This window comes from Platalea leucorodia (genome assembly GCF_965183815.1).
Source record: "Platalea leucorodia genome assembly, chromosome: 25".
NCBI classification, from domain to species: Eukaryota; Metazoa; Chordata; class Aves; order Pelecaniformes; family Threskiornithidae; genus Platalea; species Platalea leucorodia.
In genome coordinates, this window is record NC_138847.1 from 893,439 (window position 1) to 906,021 (window position 12,583).

Below are 12,583 nucleotides of genomic sequence, written 5' to 3' on the forward strand. Positions count from 1 at the left end.
GGTTGGCCGCCATTTTGGGACAGGGTGCCACCATCCCATGGCAGTGAGCTGCCCTTTTGTTAAAGCTCATCCTGCTCTGTGATTGGCTAATGGCCATGTCTCGACACCGTCACACCCGTGTGTTCTCAGGCAGCCCCTGTGATTGGCTGGCAGGACCGGCCACCCGTCCCGCTGTCCCCAGGGGCACGTCCCAAAGGAAGCCCCCTGTCATTTCCTACAGGGAGGCCGCCACTTCTGACAGCCTCATTCCCCACGTCTTTTCATCCTGCATTGTGATTGGCTGACAGCCATTTCATGATGCCTTCATACCCACATGTTTTCAGGCAGCCCTGTGATTGGCTGCCCACTTCCTTTGGTCCAGGAAGTGATCAGATATAAAGATATCTACATTTATAAAATATACATATATTTACAAGTAAGTCTACAAATACATACAAATACATATTTTATTTATTTCTAAATAGGTACAGTATTTTTATATATATACTTCTGTATATGTACTTAAGTATACAATTTTTTATATATATGCAAACACTTATAAAGCTATAGAGAGCAAATGTATACAGCCATAGAAAAAATCATAGGTATAAAACAGATAAAATCTGTTTTTAATAAGAGCAAATGGAGCAAGCACTTGAAGTTTACATGTGAAGAGAAACAAAAGGAAGAGGCCAGGTCAGGGTCCCCCACTTTCCCAGGCTGCAGAACAAGCCCTGACAGGTCTGGGGTGGGGGGGGGGCTTCAGGAGGGCAGAGGGCTGACTGAAAGGTGGTGGGGTGTGGACAAGCTGGAACGTGCCCAGGGGCTACGGCCACCTCCAAGGAATAACAGACTCATTTGCCACACAATATTGAATATATATCACCATATATATATTATAATGTATAATAGTATATGTATATTATAATAATAACAACATAATATATATGTGGTGATATATATTCAATATATATAATATATAATATTATATACATAATAATATATAAAATATATAATGAGATCATCATATATTATACATTATAAATTATATAATTAAAATATATTATAATAAAATATATTAGAACAAAATATATTATAATAACTATGATAATATAATACCATAATATAAAATTACAATTCATATATTAATATAATTATATATAATTAGCATTGTAATTATATAATATGAAAATTATAATAATACATTAAAGTATGTTATAATATATAATATGATATATATATTATATATATTGTATACAATATATATCACGACATATATGTAATATATCACCACATGAGTACACAGGAAATACGTTGGTATGTGCTTGTGAGGTCACTGGAGCCTGAGTAGCCCAATGGCAAGTACATGGCAAATGGGCAGATACGTACTTGTGAGGTCACTCTCAGACAATAGACCAGGAGCTGACTGATGGCATGTGCAGCTTGTTGTGAGGGCTCTGCTGCCTGAATAGCTGCTAGGCCAGGAGCAGGCCCGTGGTCTGTGTCTGTGCTTATGAGGTCACTCCTGCCTGAGGAGCTAGTAGGCCAGGAGCAGGCCTGTGGATTGTGTAAGTCCTTGTGAAGTCACTGCTGCCCTGGTAGCTGATAGGCCAGGAGCAGGGCCATGGGTGGTGTAGGTTGCTGTGGTGTCACTGGCGCCTGAGTAGCTGACAGGTTAGGAGCAGAACAATGGCTTGTGTAGGTGTTTGTGTAGGTGTTGGGTCATTGGTGTCAGAACACCTGACAGGCCCAAAGCAGGCACGTGGCAGGTTTGGATGTTATGACCTCACCTGTGGCTGAGCGATGGATAGGCCAGGAGCATGCACATGGCTTGTGTACGAGCTTGTGATTTCCCCGGTACTGGATCAGCTCATAGGCCAAGAGCAGGCTTAGGGTTTGTGTGGGTACTTCTGATGTCATCGAAATAATATTTAGACCCCACCCAAACGTGGCTTTTTGGAAGAACCATCATCAGCAGAAGCCCGTGCACAGCACCCACCCCCGTGTGACAGTGTAACTCTTGAGCAGACAGCGCTGGCAGCAGGAGGGTGTGAGGTCACCGTCACTATAACTGCTGAGCACCTAGTGGTGGCTGTAGGAGGGTGTGAGGTCACCATCACTATAACTGCTGAGCACCCAGTGGTGGCTGGAGGAGGGTGTGAGGTCACCGTCACTGTAACTCAGAAGCACACAGCTGTGGCAGGAGGAGGGCCTGAGGTCCCGTCACCGATGGCACCGCGTGGCCGTGGGGCTCGGTGCAGAGCGGCCGTGTGCATCAGCGGGGCATGCCGGGGGCCGGGAGCTGCCCGGCCCCGTGTCTGCGAGGCCGAAGAAGCAGCCCCTGCAGCCCTGGCTGGAGCAGTCGGGGTGGGGGTGGCTCGGGGGCACCGCAGGGATGTGCCTGGGCACGGTGCCAGGAGGAAACCACAGACTTCCTGCCCGGCGCTGCGCAGGGAGCGCAGGGGCTGTGGTTTGTGCACCTGCAGGCTCCAGCTCCCGATGCGCCTGTGGGGAAGAACGGCCCCTCGGGGACAGGCTGAGAGTCAGGGGCCTGACGGAGCCTCTGGGCTGCAGGTCTGCTGCCAGGGCAAGGCCATGGCCCAGCTCGGGCTCCTGCGAGGGACCCAGGGTGGGGCTGTGCAGGGAGGGACGGGCGAGCCAGCCCTCCTGGGATGGAGCTCTTCCCCTGCCCAAGGCCCTTGCCCAGCTGCTGCTCCCAGCACAGTGGGGTCTGTAGCAGGGGCAGGGGCTGTTTCCTTCCCATCCTTACACAGACCCCGGTGCAGTCCCAGCTCCAAGGTTCCCACAGCTGAGTGGTGGCTGGACAGCTGCCTCTTGGGTTCTTGGATGAGCCCAACGTAGAAGATGCTCAGTGCTCCCAGTCCCCCCAGCAGGGTGCAAGGGGTGACAGACTCATTTCCCCTCCACACTCAGCTTTCCCTATGACGATCCCCTTACGTAGCGACCATGACACCTGCAGGGGAACATATATGTCCCTCATGTATGGTCATGAACGGCGCTGGAGAAGTTCATTGGAGGGCTGGGCTGTGTCGGAGGGGAGATAGCTCCTGATAATGTCTCAAAAGGTGCTGCTGCTGCTTTGATTGGCTCCTCCTGCAGCTGGGTCGGCATCTGCAGAGATATATTACCCTCCCATCGTCGTTGTCCCCGTGAGTCCCCAGGAGCCGTGGCAGGGAGTGGGGCGCAGCAGGGCTGTGCCAGCAGGGCAGGAGGCTCAGGATGGGGATGGAGGCACTCCTGTCCCCTCGGGTGCTGTGGCTGCTCCTCTGGGTGCAGCTGTGCAGGGGTAAGTGCCGGTTCCCTTGTCTCACAGCCCAGGGCCAGCGGGTACCAGCGGGGTCATCGGGATCCCTTTGGGAATGGGGTTTCTTTCCAGGCTCCACTGAGACAAGGGTCAGAAGGTGCTCATGTCCATGGACCTTGTGCCTTTCCCCGTGCCTCTCTGTGTTTAAGGCAGTTTGTGCCTGCCTGCATTTATAGGCAGCCCTATTATGGCCAACCCTTTTGGGACCCCTTGTTCCCCAGGTCTGTGCCCCTGAGGCTGGCAGTGGCCCAGGTGGTGACGGCAGCACTCAGCAACCCCCAGGGCACAGCCAATCTCCAGGGTGCCCCGGAGGGTTTGTGTGCTGCTCCCTGCCCCAGGGTGCAGGGGAACCCCGACCCCAGGAAGGCAGTTTGTGCCCCACAGAGAGAAGGGGAGCGGGCTGTCTGCATCCACAGGTGGCAGAGAAGTTTCCTTCCTGGGGGCCCCAGCCAGGCACAGGGGTGGGCTGATGCCTAAGGCAATGAGACGATGTAGATTGGGGGGATCCTTGGGTTCATCTCGGTGCTCCCTGAGGACATGGGAAGCCCTGGGGGTGGTGTGGGTTTGGTGGTGGCAGGGCAGGGGGTGGGCAGGGGAAGCTGCAGGCCTGGGGGCATGGGGCTTTCCAGGGTGTGCTTGGCTGGGGACGAGACGGTGCCCTGTGCAGGGCCTGGGGGCACGGTGTGTGGGTGGGTATGGGCAGGGGGCTGTTGGAGTGGGAGGAGGTGCCAAGGGCTGTGGGGCAGTGAATGGCCCAGCAGGGCTGGAGTTGGCCCCCCCAGCCTGCACAGCCCGTGGGGAGAGGAGGGACCCCCACACTTCCCCAGGGACAGCTCAGAGAGGAGAGGGCTCCCAGCCTGGTGCTGTGACTCGACTCCCAGACCTGCAGCCTGGGGCTCGGCCCTCTCCTGACGGATCCCGTGTTTTGGTGTTTGAAGGGGCTGCGGAGGTGAGGCTGGAGGATGGCGGCGGGCGCTGTGCTGGGAGAGTGGAGGTGAAACACCAGGGCCAGTGGGGGACTGTGTGTAGTGACTCCTGGGACATGGATGATGCTGCAGTGGTTTGTAAGCAGCTGGGCTGTGGGTCTGCTGTCAAAGCTCCTAGGTATGGACACTTTGGGCAAGGATCTGGCCCCATTTGGATGGATGATGTTGACTGTGGTGGCACCGAGTCTGCCCTGTCTGACTGCAGACACAGTGGATGGGGTAAACACGACTGTGATCACATTTGGGATGCTGGAGTGATATGTTCAGGTAAGGGGTCAGCCCATTTCCCACATTTGAGGCCAGGATGCGGGGAGGGAACTGGCTGTGTCCTCAGGAAGAAATGAGCAGACACCAGATCAGGGCCCAGTGTGGCCAGTTGCACTGCTGAGCTGGGACATATGTTGCTGCTTTTGCCCGTCCCTGAGGAAAGCCCCGTGAGAGCCCACCCTGGGTGCGCACACCCTTCCTGGTCCCTGAGGGGGCTCAGCCCACCCTACGTTGGTGCCTGGGGCTCAGGTGAAACCCCCTGCCTGCCCCTTGGTGTCTGTTGGTGTCCATCTTTCTCCTCCCATTCAGCCAGGACCTGTCTGGCATTGCCAGGGGCCAGGTCCCTCCATGCCAGAGGCACCGAGAGTGGCTAGTGCGGCCACTCACAGCCGAGGGGAAGGGTGCACAGTGGCCGGGGACTTTTGGGCTGTGCCTCCTGGCAGGCATGAGTCCCTTGGCCTAAGCAAAGGGGCTGCTCCGAGGGTGAAAGTGCTGGCCTTGGGCAGAGGAGCAGCGGGGCACATGGCACCCCATTCCTCTCCCAGGGTCACCCCATGAGAGCCAGCCCACATGGACATGGCCCCATGCTGTCAGTGCTGACCCACTGCCCAGCCTCTCCTGTCTACCCCAGCCCCGGCTGCCCTGTGCCCCAGGGGCTTTGCCAGCACTTGCACTGTCCTCGGTGCCTTGGGCCCCAAGTGCTCGGAGTGTTGCCAGGAAGCCCAGGGTCTCCAAAATGGCGGCAGTTTGTCCGAGCAGTGCCTACAGCTGGGGGTCTGGGAGAGAAGCAAGGCCACAAGTGCTGTGCTGATGTCTGAGGAGCGGCAGGGTGTCCCTGGTGCGTTTGTGCCATCAGCAGCCCCTGGGAGCTGCTGGGAGGGCCGTGGGGCTCTGTGCCTGTGGCCACCTTGCAGACCAGGTGGGACGTGGGCATGTAACTGCCAGAGCGCTCTGGGAACTCTCCGGGGACTTTGATTGCTCCAGAATTTGTCCGGCTGGTCGGAGGGGAGAGCCCCTGCTCAGGACGCGTGGAGATCCACGATGGGGACCAGTGGAAAACTGTCTGTGGCTCAGACTTTGGTCCCAAAGCTGCCGACGTGGTCTGCGGGGAGTTGCAGTGTGGCGCAGCCCTGCCTGTGCCCAGGGCAGCTCACTTTGGAGAAGGTGTTGGTGTGATGTGGGACAGAGAGCTGCAGTGTGTGGGGAATGAATCCTTCCTCATGTTCTGCCCCAGGGGATCCCGCAGAGACCAGCCCTGCACCCACACGAACGCCGCTGGTGTCACCTGTACCCGTAAGGACTGAGGGTGGGGTGTTCCATATCTGGGGGTGTGCTGGGGCCAAGGGGAGCAGGGCCGGGACAGTGCCATGCTGTGCTGGGCGTGAGGGCTGGAGGGGTGGTGTGGTTGTCTGCAGCCCTAAAAATCAGGCAGAAGGAGGAGAAAGGCAGGCTCTCCTCCATTTGTCTGCTCCTTCACCTTGCAAGGGAGCAAAAGCACAAGTCTGCCCTGTCTCATCCTTCTCTGTCCCCAGAGTACACAGGGTTCAGGCTGGTGAACGGCAGGACGGCGTGTGAGGGGAGGGTGGAGGTCCATGTGCTGGGGACCTGGGGCACCCTCTGTGCCTCCCGCTGGGATCTCTCAGACGCCCACGTGCTCTGTCGTCACCTCGACTGCGGGTTTGCTGAGTCCATTCCCAGAGGAGGGCATTTTGGGAGAGGCACGGGACCTGTCTGGAGAGACTCATTCCACTGTGATGGGACTGAAGCCCACCTGGGACAGTGCCCAGTGACCGCCCTGGGGGCCTCACCGTGCTCCCATGAGAACGAAGCTGCTGTCATTTGCTCAGGTGAGTGCTGGGACAATGCTGTGTTAACTCCATTTGCTCCTTGGGTGTTGCATGGCTACCCAAAGCAGAGGACCCCATGGCAGCACCAGGGTGAATTTCTCCCTTGAGAAACCCTGGTTCACCAGGAGTATCCTGGAGGACTTTGCCTCCTCTCACTGACTGCTCTGATGTGTGAGAGCTGAGGAATAAATGAGGTCAGGCATCTCCCCCAGGGCAGTGGCACACACCATGGGGCTTCTGCCAGGGCTGGGCTCCTCTGCTCTCCTGCTGCAGGACAGAGCCAGGACAGGGCTGCGGGGCTCACCTCCATCCCTTTGGCTGCAGACAGCCCTGTCCCAGCCCCACAGAGAGGCCCAAGGACCCCAGTTCCATACCTGGGGGGGGCTACCTAGGTGCCCCCAGCAGAAGGCCTGGGATGTGAGCTGCAGAGCAGGGCTGGGCTTTGCCCTCACTTCTGGTCAGCACAAGACCCAAACTTCTCCTGTTTGATCAGAAAGGCCCCCCTTGCTCTGCTCCCTGCCAGGGACACAGGCTCCCAGGCCCAGATCCCCAGGGATGCAGAGGGACAGAGGCGTGTGTGCTCTGCCCCATGGCTCAGCAGTGCCAAGGCCAGCGCTGAGGTGGGGCAAGGCTTGTCCTGGGGCTGCCTGTCCCCAGGCCACCGCCGGCTGCTCCCTCCTGCAGGAGCTGCCCCATCTGCCTCAGCAGGGATGTGTTGGGTGGCTCTGCCCCACCAAGAGCAAAGGGAGTGTCTTGCTCAGGAAGGCTCAGGGACTGGGGAAGCAAGCCTGTGGAAAGCTGCTCCTGAAGCTGACCACAGAGGGCGGGGGGCAGGCGGGTGAGCTGCAGGGTGTTGTGAGGGTTGGGGAGCCTGGAGAGGTGCTGCAGGTTTGTGGGCTGTCTGGTGCTGCTGAGGGCTGGGGCATGGCTGCTCTCCCCAGGCCCAGGCAGCTCCACAGCCCTGCGGCTGGTGGGTGGAGGGAGCCGGTGCGACAGGCGAGTGGAGATCTTGCAGCGCGGGACGTGGGGCCGAGTCCTGGATGAGCAGTGGGACATGCAGGAGGCCAGCGTGGTGTGCCGGCGGCTGCGGTGCGGAGAGGCAGAGACAGCCTACAACCCCCCGAAGCCTCAGAGAGGGACAGGTCCCGTGGGGCTGCGAGGGGTCTGGTGCGCAGGGCACGAGGCCAACCTGACCCTCTGCAACACCTCCGTGCCTGTGAGCGTGCTGGCAGCAGGGATTGCAGAGGACGTGGGGGTCGTTTGCTGGGGTGAGTGGCACTGCACAGGCCCCCCCAGGCTCGGGGCTGGGTGGGCAGCCAGCCCCTGATGGCAGCTGGGGTTTCTTCCTGCTGCAGGGAGTCGGCAGGTCCGGCTGGTGAACGGGCCCGGGCGCTGTGCTGGCAGAGTGGAGATCTACCACCAGGGCAGCTGGGGGACTGTCTGCGATGACCAGTGGGACCTGTCTGATGCCGCCGTCGTTTGCCACCAGTTGGGCTGCGGAGGGGCAGTGGAGGCTGTTGGCTCCGCTCGGTTTGGGGAAGGCTCCGGTCAGATATGGCTGGACAGCGTGAACTGCTCCGGGGCCGAAGCTGCTCTCTGGGACTGCCCGGCAGGGACATGGGGGCAGCACGACTGCGGGCACAATGAGGACGCAGGAGTCGTCTGCTCAGGTCTGTGCTGGGAGCTGTGGTGGGAGCCCAGTGCCCAGGGACACCAGGACAAGGGGAGAGCCAGCAACAACCGAGGCTGTGCCTGGCTGCCTCTGAGCCCCTGCCTGAGCCTGTCCTGGGGACACCCATGCACAAACCCCCTCGGTCCCACTGGGGGCCCCTTGTAAGCTGAGCTGTCCCCAAGGGTTAGCGGGGAGGGCATGGGTGTCTGTCCGTCAGGGACTTCTCTCTGCCCCTGGCAAAAGGGTGACTTGCTGGCCGTGCCTCTGCCTGGCTGAGGGCCTGGGGGGTGAAGAGGCTTCTCTGCTCCCATAGCCCCAGACCAGCCTGTTCCCCTCTGGGCTCTTTCTTTCCAGATTTCATGGCCCTGAGGCTGCACAACAGCACCAACTGCTCCGGGCGCCTGCAGGTGTTCTACAATGGCACATGGGGGACCGTTTGCTCCAACTCAATGACTCCCAAAACGGTGTCGCTGGCATGCAAGGAGCTGGGCTGTGGGGATGAAGGGACCCTGGAAATACGCCTGCCCTATGGTAGGGTGTGTGGCCTCACCTGGCTGGATCGCGTGGAGTGTGGGGAGAGAAACAGCTCCTTCTGGCAGTGTCCTTCTGCTCCCTGGGACCCACAGTCGTGTGATGACCTGCGAGACGAGTCCCACATCACCTGCAACGGTAATTCGGAGCTCTCCGGGCACCAGCATCCCCCCAGCTCCTGCTCCCTGCTGGGCACAGTCAAGCGCAGAGACAGGGCCTACAGGGGCTTTTACAGGGGCATCTCCTGGGCTGCCTGCGCCACCCTGCCCAATACCCAGAGCAGGGCCCTGGGCTCTGTCCTGGCCATCCAGTTTTGCAGGAGGGGCAATTTGGGTGGGATGTGTCAGGGATACATGCACACACCTGTACACATGGCGTGTGAGAGAGGAGGCTCCCTGGTACCTGCACACCCACCCTCTCAGCCCAGCTCTCCTTCTCCTCTTCTGCAGCTGCACCCAGGACAGCAGCACCTATGCTCCGACCAGGTAACCTCTCCTCCCCGCTGGTGCTGGGTCTTCTCAGGGCCAGCTGTGACCCATGGCGGGAGGGAAGGGGTTCCTTGCCAGGATGTGAAAGTCCCAGGAGGAGGCACTGGGATAGCAGTGGGGCAGGGGCACTGGGGAGGGCTGTCATTCCCCCATCAGGGTGGGATCTTCCTCATGACTCGCTCCTGGGGTCATCTACCCTGGTGTAATGGGGGTCAGGACTGGGGTGTCCCAGCCCCCCACCTCTCCCAGGCCTGGGGCTGCCCTTTTTGTGCTCCTGCCATGCAGATCCCACCCGGGGCCGTCCGACCGTCAGCGGGAGAGTCTCATTGCCCATCATCATCTGCATCATCCTGGGGGCCCTTCTCTGCCTTGTCCTGGCCCTCCTGGCCGGGCAAGTGCGAAGCGCCAGGGCTGGGTGCGGAGGTGGGTGGCGGGGAAAGTTGCCTCCTGGCAAGGCCAGGGGTGCTGTGAGGTGTGAGTGAGTGGCACAGGCAGAGCTGGGGGGATAAGGGTGTGCGCTGCCTTCATTCCCATGCACCACCTCCTTGACTGCCTGACCATGGGCCACCAGCAGCAAGGGGCAGAGAGAGTCCAGACATGGGCGGAATTAGGAATGGGGCGAGGACAGAAATGGCAGAGCTGGGCTGGGGGAGATGGGAGCAGAGGGGAGACGGACACTGGCAGCGCTCTGGGCAGCTCTGGAGGGGGCGGTTGAGCAGGTGAAATTCCAGGAGGAATGCAGGGTAGCAGGGTCGATCCCCATGGTTTCAGGCCCCCAGGCTGTTCCTCTGTCCAGCCCTGACCTCCTCCCAGGATCCATGGGGCAGAGAGGGGGCAGCTCCAGGGTAAGAGCAAAGGATGAGCTGCTCCAAGCTCAGCATGAGGGAGCTGACCCAGGGGCCAGAGGGGCACAGGGGCTGTTTCTGAGGGGAAGCTGAAAGGCTGTCGCAGGAGATAGGGACGGGTTGAGGACAGAAATGGCAGAGCTGCGCTCAGGAAGCGGCACTGTGCTCTGGCATCTTCTGGACCAGAGGACTAAAAATGGGGGAGCAGAGCAGGATCCTGTCCCATCTCTGCCTGTCCCTGGGCCAGCCCTGCTGCTGTCCTCAGGCTCTGGGAGAGCTTGGGAGCCCTTCCCTGAGGCCGTGTATGAGGAGATCGGTTACAGCCCGGCGTGGGAGAAGCAGGCGAGGTTCAGTGGCTCAGGTGGGTGTGGGTTCCTCCCGGGGGGCACATCTGCCAGGCTCTTCCCCCTCTCCCCCCACCCATGGCTGACCCCCTGCAGTCCCCTGGCCCATGGTCCCTGCAGTGCTGGGGCTGTGGGGGCTGTGGGGAGAGCAGCCAGGTCCTGGGCCCAAGAGAGGAGCTTCCTCCCCACCAGTTCTTCCCCTCCCGGCTGGGGACAGCCCCTCTCTGCCTGTCCCTGCACCCCGATGGGACCCCTGAGGGGGGAGGGAAGGGGCTGTCCCAGGGCAGCTCTGGGAGCCCCTTTGAGACAGGGTTTGTCCCAGGGGAGCAGGGTGAGTCCTGAGCCCTTCTCCCCACTCAGCCCTGCCTCTGGGGGTCCCCCGTCCCCAGCAGCACTGACCACAAGCCTGGTCAGCAGAGCGCACTCCCCTAACAGCCGCTGTGCCTCTCTCCAGGCTCCTCTTCAGAGGGGTCCCTGACCAAGCTGCAGCCCTACTCCGTGGACAGCAAGGAGGAGGATGGTCCAGGATCAGCAGCAGGTAATAGGGTGCGGGAAGGAGTGGATCTCTCCTCCCTGCAGACTTGTGAAGAACAGCGGTGTCACCGTCGGAGCTGGGGAGGACATGGGGGGGGTTTCCTGTGGTGCTGCCAACACCGGTGTCTGAGCCCCATGTCCCTGAGCATCCTCCCATCCTCTGCTCTGCAAATGTATCTTCTCCCTGGCACCAGCTCCCCTCTCCTTTCAGCTGTCTCTGTCCTGCCTGGAGGTGACCCAGCGGATGGCTATGATGATGCCAGGGAGGTTTCTGAGCCTGGGGAGGATCGTGCCCCTGGGCAGGGAGGCTGGGAAATGGCACGAGAGGAGGCAGCAGGACCCAGGGATGCACCTGGAGGTGAGAGGGAAAGAGAGCGCTGCTGGTTCCTGGGCTGCCATCCCTGGTGCCGGATGAATCATTGCTCTACAGAGAGCCCAACCTCCTGGGATGGGGGAAAATGCACCAGGAGTTTTCCTTGGAGGTCTGGGGGTAGGAAGGGGAGCTGAACATCTCTGGACTGGTGAGGAGAAGGGAGGAAGGTGATGTACAGAGCAGGAGGGGCACCCCATGGGGCGAACGTGCAATGGCCTGTCTTGCTGCTTGCAGGGGCAAACCTGTTCTCCCAGAGATGTACTGGGGCCCCCGGAGCTGAGGGAGATGCCTGGTCCCTGTCCCCAGAGAGCACAGGCTATGACGATGCTGAAGAGGCGTCTCTGGCACATCCCCCTGAGGACACACAGCCTGTGCCACCGGAGCTCAGTGCACAACAGTCCCTGAGCCCCGTGCCAGGAGAGCCCGTCCCTGCCATGCAGCTGGGTGCAGCCAGGAGGGAGGAGAGGTCTGTGCAGCTGGGAGAGCCGTGAGCACCAGGGAACCCTCTCCCTTTTCCCACGGGCAGCAGAAACAGCCGGGCATTTCCTCTTTTTTATTCCCCTGTTTTTGTATCATGTCTCCATATTTGTTCTTATTAAAAGCCTTTAGGGGTTTGAGCCAGAGCTGGTGCTTGCCTGGCCTGATGTCAGGGTGTCTCCCTGAGGCTGATCGGGAGGAGCAGAGCACAAAGACATGGTGGGTGGGAAGGGGCGCGTCTCAGGGACAGCAGTCTCGAGGTCAAATTGTGGGGCTGCGAGAGCCCATGATCCCTGGGGAATATTCCTGCTGACAGAGACATTTCCATCCTGCCAGCCACAATTTCCAGGCAAAATGTCTCTCTCCAAGGTCCTGTGAGTGCCCGTCTCTTCACCTCGGGGTTCCCTAGTTGCTCTTTCCCCCAGGCCCTTCCTGGGCCACGCTGGTCCCATGCAGAGAGGCCACGACAGAGCTGCTGTGTTGGGTGAGCCCTGGGCTGTGGCCTCACAGATGTTAGCCCTAAGGCCTATGGACACCCCAGCCTGGCACAGGGGTTGTCACGGCCCATGGATCATCTCCCACAGTGGTTAGGAGGCAGCTCTGCTCCCACTGCCCTGGCACAGGTTGCAGAGCCACTTGCTGGGGCACACGGGGCTGGGATTGCTCCTTTGCTGGCTCTGCCAGGACCCCAGTCTCCACGGGTTGTTCCTGCTGCCTTGGGCCCTCACAGACCCCGAGCACTCCTGTCACAGCCCCAGGGCTGCCTCCTTCCTGGGCAGGGGCTGTAAGGCCCCACGGGAGCCCTGGGACCCCGTCCTCCTGCTGTGCTCCAGCCCCCACCCCTGCCCTCCTGCTGCTTCGCCAGGGGTGTGAGTGCGGGTTTGTGTTGGGGCAGTACCTCTGTGCAGGTGGGAT

At 59.7% G+C, this 12,583-nt stretch overlaps 1 protein-coding gene across 1 annotated transcript in view; it reads left to right on the top strand.

Annotated features, from left to right (window-relative positions):
- Positions 1 to 4,445: 4,445 nt before the first annotated feature.
- LOC309600800 (scavenger receptor cysteine-rich domain-containing protein SCART1-like) overlaps positions 4,446 to 12,583 on the top strand; it is a gene marked incomplete at both ends in the record, with an annotated part of 53,793 nt that continues 45,655 nt past the window's right edge. Inside the window, 2 exons of the mRNA XM_082333387.1 lie at positions 4,446 to 4,557; positions 6,090 to 6,408. Of these exons, the coding sequence (XP_082189513.1) occupies positions 4,446 to 4,557; positions 6,090 to 6,408 (431 nt within the window). The remainder of the gene's footprint in view (positions 4,558 to 6,089; positions 6,409 to 12,583) is intronic.